The following is a 17,637-nucleotide window of genomic DNA, read 5'->3' as shown; positions in this document are numbered from 1 at the left end:
TTATAATAATTTTAGAAGCCGTCTTTGTTTATTGTTCCTTTCAGCAAAATGCAATCATGATTTTCATTTGTTTTTGTAAATAAAGCGTTTATATTTTCTTTTTATTTGTTATGCATTTTTATTATTTGTTATTTTTTTTAATGTAATTATTTATTTGCTTTCTGTTAGCATTGTGCAAGTTGCTTCAAGAGATTGTGTGCTCTCCTCTAATGAATTTGCGTAAGTTTCAAGCCAGGTGATTTTTAAACTATGCTGTCACAGTAGTCTGAATTTGATCTAGTTTTACCTCGAGGGCTGAAACTGTATTTATAAAGTCGGCTGAGTCCTCATAGGAGTTTGGCAATGGCCGTCATGCTAAATTCCTTGCCTTTGTCTCCCTTCGATTCTGTTCTCTGCTCCTTTTTGCTCAGTTTAGCAGATTTTTTGCCATAATTCGCAGTTCAGTTTTGTACTATAAAGATATTGTCCACTTGAAAGCAACGGTAGAATAGAACATAGGTTTAAAGTAAATAAAAAGTGAAAAGGTATGAGAGTAAACGTGTGTCTACTCTATCACTCTTCCCCCGGAAGTCCTGTAATTATTTATTTAAATTGGATAGAAGGAATTTCAGACTATCTTTTTATTTGTGTTGACAGCTTGGTTGCATATATAAACATACTCAAATGGGAATCTGTAAACTAAATGGTTATATTAAATTCAAAGATGTTATTAAATGTGGCTGAATCAACCTAAATACATATATATCTTTATGATTGATTATATTTTTTTATTATTTATAACCTAGTTCATGTTGACATTACAAGTTGTGTAAGTTTGTGTAAATAAATGCATTATACTGGCAGAGAGTACAGTCCAAATTCCAGAGTGTTATACACACAGACCTAAATTTTATTCGCCCTTGGCCTTTAGCACCACTTGTAGGTTTAAGCTTCTATTTTAACTTTCAGTCAATTATTTTGCCCTTTGACTTTCATTACTGTAACTGTAGAACAAGGCACTAAAGGTCACATGACATGTGAGGAGTATTTAAACTGCGTTGCTTTTCTCTTCATCTCACTCACCAACAAACTTGACTTCACTCCGAACATTGAGATTCATATGTTATTTAATTGTGATACAATCTCTTTATCTTGCATTTGAGACATTAATTTTCAGCATGGCTTTTAACCTCTATTTGTCAAAGAAACCTGCAACATCATGATAGCATGCAGACTTTGCATCATTGTAAACTTTGTTCTCCTTTGAATGGATTCTGGGCGAAACTTTGATGCAATGTACAAACAAAACTCTGACCCAGAGCTCTAGCTTTCCAAACTAAACTTTCATCGGACCCCTACATTTTTTTCACAACAGGCCAAAACAGTAGGTGCTTGAATGTAGTCTGTGTGTGTGTGAAATGTGTTTTTATATGATGCTAAAATCATTTAGAAAACGTTATATTTAGGTCAGTTGGCATTTCTGTGTGGAGTTTGCATGTTCTCCCCGTGTTCATGTGGGTTTCCTCCAGGAGCTCTTGTTTCCCCCACAGTCCAAAGACATGCGCTGTAGGTGAATTGGGTAAGCTAAATTGTCCATAGTGTATGTGTGTAAATGAGAGTGTATGGGTGTTTCCCAGTGATGGGTTGCAGCTGGACGGGCATCTGCTGCATAAAATATATGCTGAATAAGTTGGCAGTTTCTGTTTTATAAAGGGACTAAGCTGAAAAGAAAATCAGTGAATGAACATCATTTTTATATTGATTTGCTTTTGGCCAGGTCTGTTGAACACAAAAGAAGATATTTTAAAGAATGTTGTAAACCGGAAACCATTGACCTCTATAGCATTTGTTTTTCCTAATATGAATGTCAATCCTTAGTGGTTTCCAACATAATTCAAATTATTTTTAGTTTTTTAACAAAAAAAAAAAAACTATTTTGGATCCACTCAATGGGAGTAATTAGTCAGTATTATTTATTTATGCATGAATTAGCACTTTAACACATAATACCAACAGCCTATTTTTGTGAATTAAAATATTAAATAGAAACAGGTTTTTGAAGTGATACTTGCTTAAAAAACTAATCAAAAAAGGATTATATAAGATTCAGATAAATCGGTTGTCCTTAACTTAAAAACAAAAACATTACAATAAATACAATTTAGAATAAAATGAATGATCAACATTTAATCAATGATTTTATTTTCGGCTTAGTCTTTCAATGGTCGCCACAGTGGAATGAACCACCAACTTATCCAGCATATGTTTTTACGCATTAGATGCAATTCCAACCACAACCCAGCACTGGGAAACACCCATACACTCTTGCATTCACACTTATACACTACGGACAATTGAGCTTATTCAGTTCACTTATACCAATGTCTTTGGACTGTGGGGGAAACCGGAGCACCCGGAGGAAACCCTCACCGACATGGGAAAAACATGCAAGCTCCACACAGAAATGCCAACTGACCCTGCCGGGACACGAACCGGCAACCTTCTTGCTGTAAGGCAGCTGTGCTACCCACTGCGCCACTGACTAGAAATATACAATAATGGAATCTTAATAGAAACTAAATATTTAAGACCCATTTATAAGATTTCCACAAGAAACCATACAGAGAGCCCAAAATATAGCCCTTATTTCATTCAAGACGGGGGTCCCTTGCATTATCATATTTGTTCATATCATATTCTATCACGATCATTTGGCCTATGCCCTGATTTATAACAGGTCGCCACAGCGGAATGAACTGCTAATTTCTCTGGCATATGTTTTGTGGAGGATCATATCATGTTCTCATATAATAAAAGCTCTTTATTTTGTTATTTAGACTAGGTTATAATTATTGCACATGGTTTTACTGTCCCTTTAAATGTGGGCGTGTCAGTTGAAGCTATGAAAGGCGTGAGTATATCGAGTCTACGTGGAGATCAGTGAACACACACACACACAATCCGCTGGGCTCCCGGATAGTGACACTGACACATACACTTGACCGCTGCTGCACCATGGTGAAAATCACGGTTATCAAGACCAAACCGTACACCGACCAAAAACCCGGAACCAGCGGCTTGAGAAAGCGAGTAACGGTCTTCCAGCAGAACCAGCATTACGCGGAGAACTTCATCCAGAGTATCATTTCCACGGTTGACCCTGCACAGAGGCAGGAGGGCGCGCTGGTGGTGGGAGGAGATGGACGCTTTTTCATGAAAGACGCGATTCAGCTCATCATCCAGATCGCTGCTGCTAATGGGGTTAGTAGGCTATGGGCCCAATTTAACGAGTCGTTTGAACGCAAAACAAACGTCTTGCAAGTGCTATTTCCTTGAATGGGAAGGGGAGGCTATGACTAGTTCGTGACACTTTCAAGTTCATTGCAAAAGAGGCACTTGCAACATTAGCAAACATTAGCTTTGCTCCAGAAATGCATGAATAATCAGGACACTTGCTGTCATTTCTTCCGCAGAATTTATCATGGTGCTTACAAATAACATTGTATGCACATGTAGGAATTGCATAATAATGGTCCCTGGGGAATAATTTTGATCACTGCGATGTTCTGTTCGGAACGACTCTTTTATATGAGTCGGATCTTTTATATGGTTCACTAACCCTTTCTGAATCATTCATTAGAGAGCTGCTCGGCTGTTCTCAGTTAGTACGAGCATTTCTCAAATTAGCAGCTTTTTAATATTGTCAGATTAGTAATTTTATTCATATATAAACTCGTAAATTATTTTGAATGAAGCTTAAGTGGGTATATTGAGGACTTAATAATGAATAATTTAGTCGACAATATTTTTATTGGTAATTGAACTTTACAATGAGTTTTAACAAAATGCACAAAGCATGTCACAAAAACATAAATACATGGAAAAAACTGAAAATAAATAACTATATAGATCAATAAATAACTTATTAGATCAATAAATCATCCTCCATCGTCAGTGATTATCCACAACGGGGAAATTATAAAAAAAACACCTTCTCAAAGTCTAATATTTTATACGCATTGTTGACTTTTACAATAAATATCGCGCAACCAATAATAATTTGTCTTTTTGCCAAGGACGACTGTATGACGTAACTGCGGCATGACGTAAAATAATCCGGTTCTACGAAACAGGCTGTTCAAAAGAACCGATTCGATGAAACGATTCGGACATAATACAAACAAACTGTGCTCTGTCAAGTCGAGGCACCTTTGATATTTCACGCGCTGCCAAAAGCTCGTGTGTCGTGACGTCACAACGTTCCCCCCTCATCTTGTTGCAGATCTCATTTTATTTTAGAAAATTGCAATGGTGCTTTGTGTAGGCGTGAGGATTTCCTTTACAGTCCTGCTTGTGCGGCGACCATGATGTGAAGGAGGCGTGCCTGCAGTCACGTCCCTAAATAAACACATTGCTTTAACGGCAGAGCACAATATTTACAATGTTTTATAATGTAAAAATGTTTCATTGTCACTTGTCTTTTTAGTAAAATGGAAAGAAAACATCTAAAATCACCTTTGTTTCTTTTGTAGCACTTGGTGTCATTATATCATGTCAGTAGCCAGGGGCTCGAAAGACCTATGTCTATATTCTAAAAGTTTTCACAAAGGGATTCGTTCATAATTTGGCTTATTTTATATTCTACATTCTACACAATAAATTTAAAAAAATCATAGTATTGTATTAATTATGGATGGATATGCTGAGATTTTGCCCAAATTTGCCAAAGTTTCCAATTATTTTGAACCTGACTTCATCCAATGTTATTTTGTTGTTGTTTGTTTGTTTTGCTAGAAATATATGAAAAGTTACTTAATTAAGTAGTGTCTTATTTGTTTATTTAAATTTAACATTTTAGAGTTTTTCAGCTTCAGCATGAGTTGACCCTTCATTTCTTGCCCATAATCTTCCAGATCAGCAGGCTAGTTATTGGTCAGGATGGGATTATGTCAACACCTGCTGTTTCCTGTGTGATCCGTAAAATCAAAGCCATCGGCGGGATCATCCTGACAGCCAGTCACAATCCTGGTGGCCCAAATGGAGACTTTGGCATCAAGTTCAACATATCCAGTGGAGGTTAGAATTGCATGCATGACTTGCTAATTAGAATGCCATTGATGCAATGGTAAAGGGATAAAGCTTTAGGCCGTCCATGTTGGTTATTTAATTATTTCCAAGTTTTTGGAGTTTAAGGGGCCGCGTGGTTCTTTCCACTGTGGCAGTCCCTAATGAATCAGGGACTAAGCTGAAGGATAGTGAGTGACTGAATTTAGAAGAAAGTTAAAGTCTGGAGGAAGCTGAAGGTGCTGCCCCCTATTTCAGTATGATGATGTATGTCATAGGTCTCAAACTTGATTCCTATAGGGCCGCAGCTCTGCACAGTCCAACACTAATCAAACACACCTGATCCAACTAATCAAGGTGTTTAAGACTACTAGGCTGTTTCTCAATATTAAGAACGCAGAGAACGGACTTGCGTTCTTGTGGCGAGCGGTCTTGCCAGGTCACCTCGTAAGATTGAACTCAGAAGACCGCGAAAACCGAGAATGTGTGCTGCGTTCTTCCTGATGGTCACATGACCTTCACGCATTTTTAATAGAAAATTATTTAAACATTACAGCATTCATATAACGATTTATTGTTTTCCCCTTTTCACAATATATACTATGGTTAAAGGCTTAACAAAATATACGTTGCACAATACAAATTAAACAGATTTTAATACGAATTTCAACAAACAAACACCCTTAATGTGTTTATGCCTTTATAAAGATTTTCATGGTAATGTTTACTTTCACCGTCTCATTTAGGAAAACTCCTGAGATAAATAAGTGATATCTCTGAACTTCGATAATAAATCTATATAAAATGCTGCGCTTCCACCTCCAGTCGCAATGACTTCTGGGACTTCTAGAGTGAGTTCGCTGCTCAAGTCTGCATCGGTGCATCCTTGATACCAAGAACGCATCCGGGAACTTTTACACATCCTCCGTTCTTGCGGTCTTGGAACTGAACTTTGGTAGTTGATGATGAGGTTACACGAGGACGGAAGATCGCTGAAGAAGGCACATTGAGGAACAGTCCTAGAGACTATTAAGCAGGTGTGAGTTGGAGGTGGTTTGAGCTAAACTATGCAGAGTTGTGGCCCTCCAGGAATTGAGTTTGAGACCACTGATGTACGTTCAACTGAAATATCGAGCAGTGCCTTTTTTTATTTTTGCACATCATTTACTTGTAGTATACTAATGGTAAGAGGGGTATGGTTAAAAATATAGTAGCTCAACCCATGAAACAGATGTCAACAGAGATGTACCCTCACTCCAAACGCAGAAGGAAATGGTCTGATTTTGATTGAAGATTACTGAAGCAAACCTTTTTTTTCAGTGGATTAATTTGCAAGGATTATTTGTTCATCTAAAGAGTAACAAAGTGCGCTTGTAAACTAAAACATTGATCATTTTAATTTCACATAAACTTTAAAAACATAGCATAAACTGCACCTCTGGCGATTTAAATACGTCAATGGCTACTGACTTTGAGAGTCAAAAACTTGTACAGACCCAAATCTAATTCTGATGATTAATGGGCATTTTGAGGCAAAATGATTGACCTGTACATGATTGCCATCTTGGATGGCCTGAAGATGAGTACATTAGAAGTAGTTTTTTGTAAACTATTCCTTTAAACACTTGTGCTGGGAATAAATCGTCTTTCGGATCGTCTTTCCCAGGTCCTGCACCAGAGGGCATCACAGACAAAATCTTTCAAATCAGCAAGAGCCTCCAGGAATATCACATCTGTCCTGAGCTCAAGGTGGACCTCTCCACAAATGGGAAACAAACCTTTGAGGTGGACACCTTCAAGCCCTTTACTGGTACCATTTTCCTGTCTAACCATTTACTAGTTCTACAGTTTTCAGTGTAAACTATTGTTGATTATCGAGTAATTTTTTTCAGTTGAAATCGTGGACTCTGTGGAATCCTATGCAGAAATGCTTAGAGATATCTTTGATTTTGCTGCTCTGAAGGAATTGCTCTCAGGACCCAATCATATCAATGTGCGACTTGATGCAATGCATGGAGGTAAGAGTTCATTCCTGTCAGACAAAAATAAAGTTCAGTGTTTTAGAAATGTTCACACTGGGCAGGATTGCTTTGTTTAAAACAAACTGTGGTGCGAATTATTATTATTATTTTTATTATTATTATTATTATTATTATTATTATTGTTGTTTTATTTTATTATTATTATTATTATTATTATTTTTTTTTTTAAGCACAGTCCATTTGAATAAGTGGGAATGTTGCAACCCAAATCTCACCAAACCAGAAGACCAAGTTTGCTAAAAATATGGGCACTGGCCCACTTTAAAAAATGAATTACTGTGCAGTTTGACTGCAATATAAACACAACACAAATGAAACATCTAATTGAATCAAATAGATGAAATGGTGTCACAAAATGTGACCATAAAAAAACTGAATTCTCAATTATGCCTTTTTTTTTTTTAAACAATGTTGCTTAGTAGTTCAATGCACCCTTGTCTCCTTGCAGCAGATCTTTGTATGTGATGGAAACATTCCTACTGTTTTGATTCTTTTATATACTTTGTAAGTTCCTTGTTTGCAACTGATAAATATGTTATTGTACACAAGAAGTAAGCCAGGCACAGAATAGTTTTGGTTATTTGCTAAGTTCAGTTGCAAAATATACCTAAAACATTGAGAAACATCGAAAACATTTTTGTTTTTTCATCATTGACAGTGTGAATGCAAAGCATACCAGAACCAAGTGTTTTTTTCCCAAACCAAAAGATCTGGATTACTAGTGTGAACCCTTGGTAAGCCATAATGAGTCTTCTGTAAGACTTTGAACAAAATCACAAAAAAATGTGCTTTTAATGTTTTGATTGTTATAAATAAAAAAAAAAAAAATACAAATAATATTACCAGTATTACCAAATATTAATGTTATTTACAGATACTTTAGAAATTGATCCCAATTTCAAGCCTAACATTTAAAAAAACAATCAAGTGAAATTAAGAAGCATAAGAGAGTTAGTTACTCCAAAGACATGCACTATATGTGCATTGGGTAAGCTAAATTGTCTAGTGTATGTCCTGGTCCTCCAGTTTGGGGGTTGAGCGTTGGGCTAATGTTACGAAACACCAACATGGTGCGGCTAAATATCAACTTCGATATAAACGGCCCTGGGAGTGAGTGAATAAGTAAGTAAGAGAGTTACCAGCAAAAATCGTTCTTTAATTTGTGCATGAGCATTTCGCCTATGTGCAAACAGAAACCCATCTCTTTTAAAATATCTTGAATGTTTGAATTGGCAACAGCAGTGCAAGTGACAAAATTCATGAGGATGCATGAATGGCCCAATTGTGTTCTGATGAACTAGATTTTGCAGATAGACCTTATTTTCATATTTTATACCTTAACTTTCTGGATTGTTGTCTGAAACTGAAAACATTGTTTTTTGTGTTCTTCACACTAGTGGTGGGTCCATATGTGAAGAAGATTGTGTGTGAAGAGCTTGGTTCTCCTGCTAACTCTGCTGTGAATTGCGTCCCTTCTGAGGATTTTGGGGGCCACCATCCAGACCCCAATTTAACATATGCTGCTGACCTGGTCAACGCCATGAAGGGAGGGGAATATGACTTTGGAGCAGCATTTGATGGTGATGGTGTAAGTATAGAAGTTTGACGTGTAACGCATAGTGTTAAAAAGTTTAGGGTTGTTATGTTTGCTTTTAAAGATAAAGGCTGCCATTATTTAATTAATCTATAGTAATATTGTGAAATATTATTACAATTTAAAATGCCTGTCTTCTATCTTACTATATCTTTAAAATATAATTAATCCCTTTAATGTCAAAGCTAAATGTTCAGCATGATTTACACCTGTCTTCTGTGTAGGAATGTAATTTTTAATATTATGATTTGGTGGTCAAGTAAACTTTTTAATATTAATGTTATAAAACTCTTGTTGTATATAATAGAAATAGTTAGAAATAGTAACTTCAAATATTGGAACAGTAATTTATGCAATTATTAGTTATTCTCAGGCAAAGCTTCATCAATAATTTTCCCTCTTTCTGTTCTGTTTGCAGGATCGTAACATGGTTTTGGGTAAGCATGGGTTCTTTGTAAACCCCTCTGACTCTGTGGCAGTCATTGGTGCCAACATTACATCCATCCCGTACTTCCAGAAGACTGGCGTGAAGGGTCTGGCTCGCAGTATGCCCACCAGCGGGGCTTTGGACAAGTATGAGCATCTAAGCACATTTACAATTTGTGATTTGGCACTACATTTCACCTTTAGTCATGTAATTCTCACAATAAACTTTTGAGCAATGTATTTATTCCCTCTCTTTCTCCATATAGTGTGGCCAAAGCTCTGAAGATGCCGCTTTATGAAACCCCCACAGGCTGGAAATTCTTTGGAAACTTGATGGATGCTGGCAAGTTATCGCTGTGCGGTGAAGAAAGTTTTGGTACTGGTAAGTAGCCAGTTTTTGAAAATGTTGGTGATGTTCTGCCAATAAAGACATTTTTATCTTGATATTAAGTTGCTATAAGGGATTTGGGCTGATGACATTAAATTAATATATGGTCAAAAATAGGGTATCATTAAATATCTATTTAAAAAAAAATTATTTAACATCCACAAGTAGAGTTTCCTAATTAGCCCTACTGTAGATTTCAGCTTGATGTTCATTTCTAAAATAACAGTGACCAATGATCTGTATTTTACTGTACTGTTTTCTACTGTGAAATATTTTATCATCTAATTCATTTACATTTGTTTACTTATAACATTTTATGATTGTATTTATTATTTATATTATATATTTGTTTCTAAAAATGTAGATTAAAATGTATTTGTTGTAAAATGCGTATGTGTATTTTTATACACAGCAAAATTATTTAAAAACATGATGTCATGCATGGTCATAAACTATATGTAATTCATAGTTTTTACCTGCAAAACTAGATTTCATAGAATTTTAATGTAAAGTTATAAATAATGTGATGTTTTATGTCATGTACAGTATGGTATTTTAAATGTACCTTTGATTTAGAAGGTGTTTTTTACCTATACTATTTTTTATGTTCAAAAAAGACTTAATATTTTTGTTGTTGTTCTATTGTAGTCCACTCATCATTTCTTTTATATAAATTTTTTTGTCCAAAATATTTATAATAGTATATAAATAGTATATAAAATAAAGTTATAATAGTAGTTATAAATTTTTCACTATATACTACTTTTTAGACTATTTTTTTTGTTTAGTTTTCTTTATTTTCTTTTTAGTTTATTTATTTTTTGTGTGTTTTTAGTTTTTTTTTTAATTTTCCCACAAATACCCCCCAGTACATTTTCCAAATATGTTTTAAATGTTCCACTATAGTCCACTCATTGTATTTTTTTTTGTTGTTTTTTTTGCACCAAATAGTTCATTTGTTAAAACACTTAAAGTATGTTTTCATAGAGAATCAAGCTTTTGTTTTTCATTATAAAAACAAAATAAAGATTGATTTCTCATGATGCAATCCTTTAACATGCTTTTTTTTGGTAGGTTCTGATCACATCCGGGAGAAAGACGGTCTGTGGGCAGTTCTTGCGTGGCTCTCAATACTGGCTACCCGCAAACAGAGTGTAGAGGATATTATGAAAGACCACTGGCAGAAGTTTGGACGCAACTTTTTCACAAGGTAACTGCAATAACGCGACTATGATCACTTGTATTTTGTTGTGTTTTTGTATGCTTTGAGATGTACACTACTGGTCAAAAGTTTGAGGTTTGGTTTTTTTTTTCTTTTCATGTTTTTTTTTTTTAAAGAAAGTTATTCTGTTCATCAAGACGACATTTATTAAATGTAAAAAAAATTATATTGTTAAATGTTTATTACAATTTTAAATAACTGCTTTCCTATTGTATGTAGTTTTAAATGAAATGATTACTCCAGTTATTATTAATTTTATTACTAAAACCATTAATAATAATAATAATAATAATAATAATAATAATAGTAATAATAATAATTAATATTAGAGTGATTTCTGAAGGATCATGTGACTCTGAGGACTGGATTAATGAAGCTGAAAATGCATCTTTAAAATCACTGGAATAAATTATTGAATTAAATTATAAACTACTTTTAAACAGTTATTTTATAGTGCAATAACATTTCACAATTGTACAATTTGTACTGTATTTTTTATGAAATTAATGCAGCCTTGGTGAGCAGGATCAGCTTATTTTAAAACTTAAAAATCTCACTGACCCCAAACTTTTGACCGGTAGTGTATAACATTGCCCTATGTTTGCTTTCTGCTCGTGTGTGATGTAAAAAGTTAAGGAAAAACTTGTATAGTACATGCAGGTAGACATGCTTATCTGTATATCTCTACTGCCCTCTGTTGGTAGATTTGTGGAAAACACCAGAAAAGCTGTTTAATATTTCCCACATCTGTGACTAGGTATGACTATGAAGAGGTGGACTCTGATGCTGCCAATAAGATGATTGATCACTTACAGACCACAATGTTCGATAAAGCCTTTGTAGGGCAGACATTCACCTCGGGGGATAAAACGTATCAAGTGGAGAAGGCTGATAACTTTGAGTACACAGACCCTGTGGACGGCAGTGTTTCTAAAGGACAGGTAAGTCCTGTGAATGTGATGAGACTCTGAGAAATGTAGCAAGTGCTGAAATGATCCCTGTTCATAAATGATGAAGTAGTCATGTGGTCATATGTCTGTCTGGTCCATCTATCTAATTTGTACAAGAATTAGGTTTTTAAACATTTAACCATAATTTCATTATTTAACAATGATGCTTTGTTTAATAAACAACCACCTTTCATTGGTTTTACAATTGTATTTTCATTATTAAAATTACTTATAAACCTATATACACAGATGGATCAAAAAAGGACAGTCATGTTTCTGCAGCAGTAGTAATGGCTCAATTACACTAAAGCATTTGTATTCCAGATCAAAGCTCAATTTGGCTCCGGAACACATTGAAAATGCTGAAGAGCACAATTTTATTATTTTTTTCTGGCTCAAAATCTTGTCTACAAACATTGAATTCTTTTAAACTGGAGCATCCCATTATTGTTTTATTAGAGCGAATGAACTACAGAGGAAAATGTTATAATAAATTTTTCTGCTGGATCCCAGGACATGTTGGACTGTTTGGAAATGAACAAGTTGACAAAAGCTGCCGAAACAGCCCTGAAAGGAAAGATAAAGAAAGATAAGAGTGTAAAATCTTCAGATTTAAAGGCACTAATAAAAGGTTACATTCTTAACAAGTGGCAAGCAGAATGGGATTCGTGCTTAAAAATAAAACGAATTCAAAACATGATGAGATTGTTTACAGAAGATTCCGTATCGGACACACAAGACTCACACATGAACAATGTCAATATTGCAACACAAACCAAACTGTTAAACATATTCTTGTGGAATACCCTATTTTTAATGTTATCAGACAACATCTTTATCTGGAGAGACTTTAAATGAAATATTTTTAATTGTCAATCCTTGTATTATGAAGGATTCACAATTAAATTGTGAATAATTGTGAAATTGTACTTTTTTTTCAAAAGTAAACCTTAAACGGTTTTAGATTTTTATCTTCTATATTATCATTATTATTATTTATGTATTTTATCATGTGTATTATTTATTGCTGTTGATGAATTTTAATTGTTAGAATATTTTTATAGTTATCGAAAAGTGTTATTCATAAAATTAGGTAAACTTGATCTTTTTTTTGACATAGCCATAGAAGCTGATATGGCAATAAACTCAAAATTCTCTCTCATTCTCATTATAAAAATCTTTTAATTTATTTGACTCATTTCTTTCTTTCTTTCTTTCTTTCTTTCTTTCTTTCTTTCTTTCTTTCTTTCTTTCTTTCTTTCTTTCTTTCTTTCTTTCTTTCTTTCTTTCACACACATTTTTTAAAACTCTATTGCTGAATATTCAGCATCTGTTACTCCCGTCTTCAATGTGATTCTTCAGAAATCATTTCATAAATATTTTCTGAATAACACTTTTTGATTACTTACTATAATCAATATATTCTTAATGTATTCAATGCTGAAAAGAAAGTGTAAAGCAACTACATTTACCTTAAAGGTGCAGTAGGTGATCTGCCTAAATGCCAACCAGTTATCATATGTTTGAAACGCAAGCCCTCCACTGCCGTCCAAAGCCGCGCTTCTTGAAATCATGAATGTGCACCTTAAAGATGACAGAGACCCACTAGATCATGTCATTCACCAGTGAGAGTTTATAGTACTTTATAATACTACAATTCCGAATGAAAAACTGTATTATATGTAGCACGTTTTCAGTTGTGTAGCCAGCAAAACTTGTCATAATGTGCAATATTTCATGCATGCAAGATCGCTGGTTTCACACTCTTTGTCCTTAACCCACTACTGTATGCTTAGGGCTTGGCCAGCGGGGTGCAGGATTTACACTTATTACTAAGCCATACTTACATGCTATTTCAGACCGAGTTATCAAAGTAGCATGGTAAACAATATAAGGAGCGCATCACAGGTTATTATTGTTCAAAAATGAACCAATGTGATGTAACTGTAAAACCAACTTCACCTCAGTAAAGCAGGCTAGCCAGAATAGTTATATTCACTGATGTTTTGTTGTTAAACTAAATAAAAATTGTCGATGCTTTAAAAGGTCCCTTATGAAGTTGCAAATAATCACTCCAATTATCCGCCGGAAGATTTCAGTGGCTGAACAACACTTCTGTGCATATAACTCATTCGTAAAACAACAAAATCTACATCAGCTTTGAGTGACTAAAATAGGTTTAAAACAGAACATTACCTGTCTAACAGAAATGCTTCAGCCATGATGTCATCCTTCCTTCAGCGTGCAAAAGTTACTTTAATATTGATTCAGGATTTTAAAAAGTTTTGATTCAGCATTTGTTTTTACTGCTGTCACTTGTGTCTATGTGATCGTAGCACGCAAGCTCGTGCGATCGGTGCACAGTTGTATAAATCTACATTTGTTGACAGACAGTTTGGGCTACTTATCAGAATTATGGGAATTATTGGCAATTTTTAGTTGGATCAACTTTTTTTAGTCTTATGCTTCACCCAGAATATATAAATACATTTAGATCATTTACTTTAATCATTACTATTGGACTATGATGAGACTTAACCAGCACAACAAAAAGTGTTTCTGAAGACAATCCCCTTCTGCACCTTTAAACACAGATCTGTTCACAGTATTTTTTTTTTTTTTAGCTGACAGTTTTACATTTTGCTATCATTATTTAAAAATCTACTTTATTTCTACTCAATTATAATAATTTATAGATGGTAATAATAAATAGTTTATTTATTGCTATAAAGACTGCCAGATTGTACATCATTAAGACATCAAATATTTAGATTGTGTATTAGTGTAGTTTGAGTACTCTTGATGAAATTATTAATGGCATTTCATTAAGCTTGTTTAAAGAAACAACTCAGCATGACTTTCATCGAGTTTGATGAATATTCCATGAAAATACTGGTCAAAAGATAAAACCTTGGGGTTGTTTTGTCTAAAGAGCTTTTTCAATTTCATCATCTTTTTACTTGCTTTACAAAAGCCACTACGTTGGCCTTCATCTCTGTTTTCTTTCATGTTTTTAAGGGCTTGAGGATCATCTTTTCTGATGGCTCACGGATCATCTTCCGTCTCAGCGGGACAGGGAGTGCAGGGGCAACTATCAGACTTTACATTGACAGCTATGAGAAAGACCCTCAGAAAATCTACCAGGACCCACAGGTAAAACAATTTTCCTTTTTTCATGCTAAATTATTTGATTCATTTATTTATTTATTTTAATTTCTGGTCCCACTTTATATTAAGTGGCCTATACTAGGTAATAAATGAATTGTTTTAAATGTTCTTGCTGAGTTTATAATGTATTAAAGAGCACATTTGGTGCTCTTGAGGTGGTATACAGGTGAGGTTAGGGCTTTGTTTTGGCTTACTAGTAATTTTTGGTAGTGATAAGAGCAATTGCAATTGTTATTTTATGTGGAATTTTTATTAAAATATTATCTTTTAATTTAATTTAAATATGATAAATATGAAATAATATCTCCCAAGTGCTGTTTAATTGTGAGGAATTTTGTTTCATCACATTTTTTAAGCATAATAGTTTTAATTACTCGTTTTTTTTTGTTTGTTTTTGCCGTGATGACAGTAAATGTTAGTTTTCGAGTTATTTTGTGAAATAGTATTCATCTTAAAGTGCAAGTGCATTCGATTAACTAGGCAAGTTATTGGATAACAGTGGTTCGTTCCGTAGCCAATCAAAAATAATAATTTCTTATGGGGGTTAATAATTTCTTATGGAGGACCTTAAAATTTGTTATAATGCTTAAACTCTTTTATTCTGGCAAACTAAAAGAAATTGCTCTACAAGAAAAAATATTCTAGGAAATGCTTTTTAGATTTTATTGCTCTGTTAAACGTCACTTATTTTTACAAATATTTAAAAAAGAATAAAAATAATCACACAAGGGCTAATAATTTTGCCTTCAACTGTACACTGTAAAAAAAATCTGTAATTTTATGGTTTATTATTATTTTACAATTGAATTACAGAAATTTACCAGAAATTTTGATTTAAGGAAATTTCTGTAATTTTTTTTGTCCGTTATTTTACGGGAAATTTCTATAATTTAACGGCCATTATTTTGTTTTTTCCAGCACCCCAGCTGCCAGAAATAAACCATAAAATTATGGATTTTATTTTATTTTTATTTTACTTAAAGTCCATTATAGCTTCAGTAAGTTTGACGGACTTATCCTAAATAATAGTCTTATTTATTTATTTATTTTATTTTTTTTTAGAATTTCTTTCTTCATTTAATATTTTTTCTTTACACTGTAAAAAAAAATCGGTTAATCAACAGTTTCCGTATTTTGTGTTTTCCATCTATTTACTGTTGTGAATTTCATATTGGGACCTTGATCTCTGCTGTGTCGACTTTTGATGTTGAAAATTCAACTCTACAATTTAACACAGTGGCTTTTATTGACATTTTAGTACTTTGGCATAATATAATGTATAAGAAATAATATATAAGTATAATTGAATCTGTAAAATAACTGACAAATAAATAAAATTTTAAATAAAATAAAATTCACTGGCAGCTTATTACAATGTTTTTTCAGCATAAAATACAACACCAACCCAGACAATATTATTTTAAACTATTAAAATGTTTATAAAAGTCACTTTTGCCAACTTTTTGAGATTAAAAGTTGTCAGAAGAAAGATCAAGCTCTCATAATATGATTCAAAAGCATAAAAAATAAAAACATGAATCACAAAATAGAGAAAACTGTTCATTTATGAATATTTGTGTGTGTGTGTGTGTGTGTGTCTGTCTGTATGTCTGTATGTCTGTATGTCTGTATGTCTGTATGTATGTATGTATGTATGTATATATATATATATATATATATATATATATATATATATATATATATATATATATATATAATACATATATATATATATATATATATATATATATATATATATATATATATATATATATATATATATATATATATATATATATACATACAATTATTTATTTTTGATTATTTTATTATTATTTTTTTATTTACTTTCTGTTTTTATTTATATATCTTATTTTGTTTGTTTGAGAGGAGGAGGTGGGGCTTTTGTATCATCCATTGTATCTTCAGTAAATGAGTTTGACAGGCTCATTCCAGCACATATGGCTGAAGATAGGATTCACTCAATTGTATCTGATCAAAGAAGTATTGATCTGTCTTAAAGAATCAACCTCAGCCATGCTCTCATTTAAACTGAGATGACTTTTTAACTCCAGCTGTACTTTTCATCTCCAGTTTTGAGGTTTGAGTTACTGTAGAAGGGAGGTCCTTTTTTAATACAAACAAGAAAGCACTACATTCACACCATCCGGTTTCATTTAGTCCAAATCAAAGTCCCCATTGTGTTTTTCTCATTTTGCGGTTCTCTAATAGTGCACTTCCAACGTTTCCAACCGCTTTAATGTTATTAACATCATCTCTCTTGTCTATTGTGAACAGGTCATGTTGGCTCCTCTGGTGGACATCGCATTAAAGATCTCTCAGCTCCAGGAAAAAATGGGTCGAGCCGCTCCAACTGTGATCACATAATTATTCTCCCAAATTCACTTAATCCAGCCCAAACTAGCCCTCACTGTATCGAGTAATGCCTTACTTTATTTTCACTTCAGTTTCATGCCCCAGTCATCAAGTGTTCAGTGTGTCTAGATTGTGTCACGTTTACGGTGCTCCACGTGTACAAACAAAGATCTATATCTTTTATGAATAGAGAAAATATAAAATAGAGATTATAAAATCAATGGCTTGTTGTCATTTTGTCTTGAAATAATTGTTTTTTATTCATATTCATTAGTCACAAAGATTGAAATGTCTGGAACAAAAATGTCTGCATGAATCAGAAGTTTTATATTAGTACGATTTTGCATTTCCAACAGAAACGGAATATTGAGTAGGGGGCGGGTTTTACTTTTCATGCTACTTAACTTTTACTCGCAACAAAGTAACCA

General features: G+C 33.5%; 1 protein-coding gene across 1 annotated transcript; it reads left to right on the top strand.

Annotated features, from left to right (window-relative positions):
* Positions 1–2,917: 2,917 nt before the first annotated feature.
* Positions 2,918–17,430, top strand: pgm1 (phosphoglucomutase 1). Its single transcript, XM_056460042.1, has 11 exons — positions 2,918–3,240; positions 4,893–5,055; positions 6,710–6,853; positions 6,936–7,061; positions 8,483–8,673; positions 9,098–9,252; positions 9,372–9,487; positions 10,568–10,703; positions 11,473–11,656; positions 14,684–14,818; positions 17,132–17,430. Exons 1-11 carry the CDS (start codon positions 2,995–2,997, stop codon positions 17,219–17,221), a joined length of 1,686 nt encoding a protein of 561 aa, XP_056316017.1. The 5' UTR covers positions 2,918–2,994; the 3' UTR covers positions 17,222–17,430.
* Positions 17,431–17,637: the final 207 nt, after the last annotated feature.

This window comes from Danio aesculapii, chromosome 6 (assembly GCF_903798145.1).
Source record: "Danio aesculapii chromosome 6, fDanAes4.1, whole genome shotgun sequence".
In the NCBI taxonomy this organism is placed as follows: Eukaryota; Metazoa; Chordata; class Actinopteri; order Cypriniformes; family Danionidae; genus Danio; species Danio aesculapii.
The sequence above is the reverse complement of the archived record's forward strand: the minus strand, read 5'-3'. Positions and strand labels throughout refer to the sequence as shown.

What these genes read in the sequence shown, in the direction of transcription:
- pgm1 (XM_056460042.1), top strand. Translation starts at nt 2,995, where the DNA reads ATGGTGAAAATCACGGTTATCAAGACCAAACCGTACACCGACCAAAAA. An exon ending in ACTTGATGCAATGCATGGAG is followed by an intron (nt 7,062 to 8,482) that starts GTAAGAGTTCAT and finishes TCTTCACACTAG; the next exon opens with TGGTGGGTCCATATGTGAAG. An exon ending in AAATCTACCAGGACCCACAG is followed by an intron (nt 14,819 to 17,131) that starts GTAAAACAATTT and finishes TATTGTGAACAG; the next exon opens with GTCATGTTGGCTCCTCTGGT.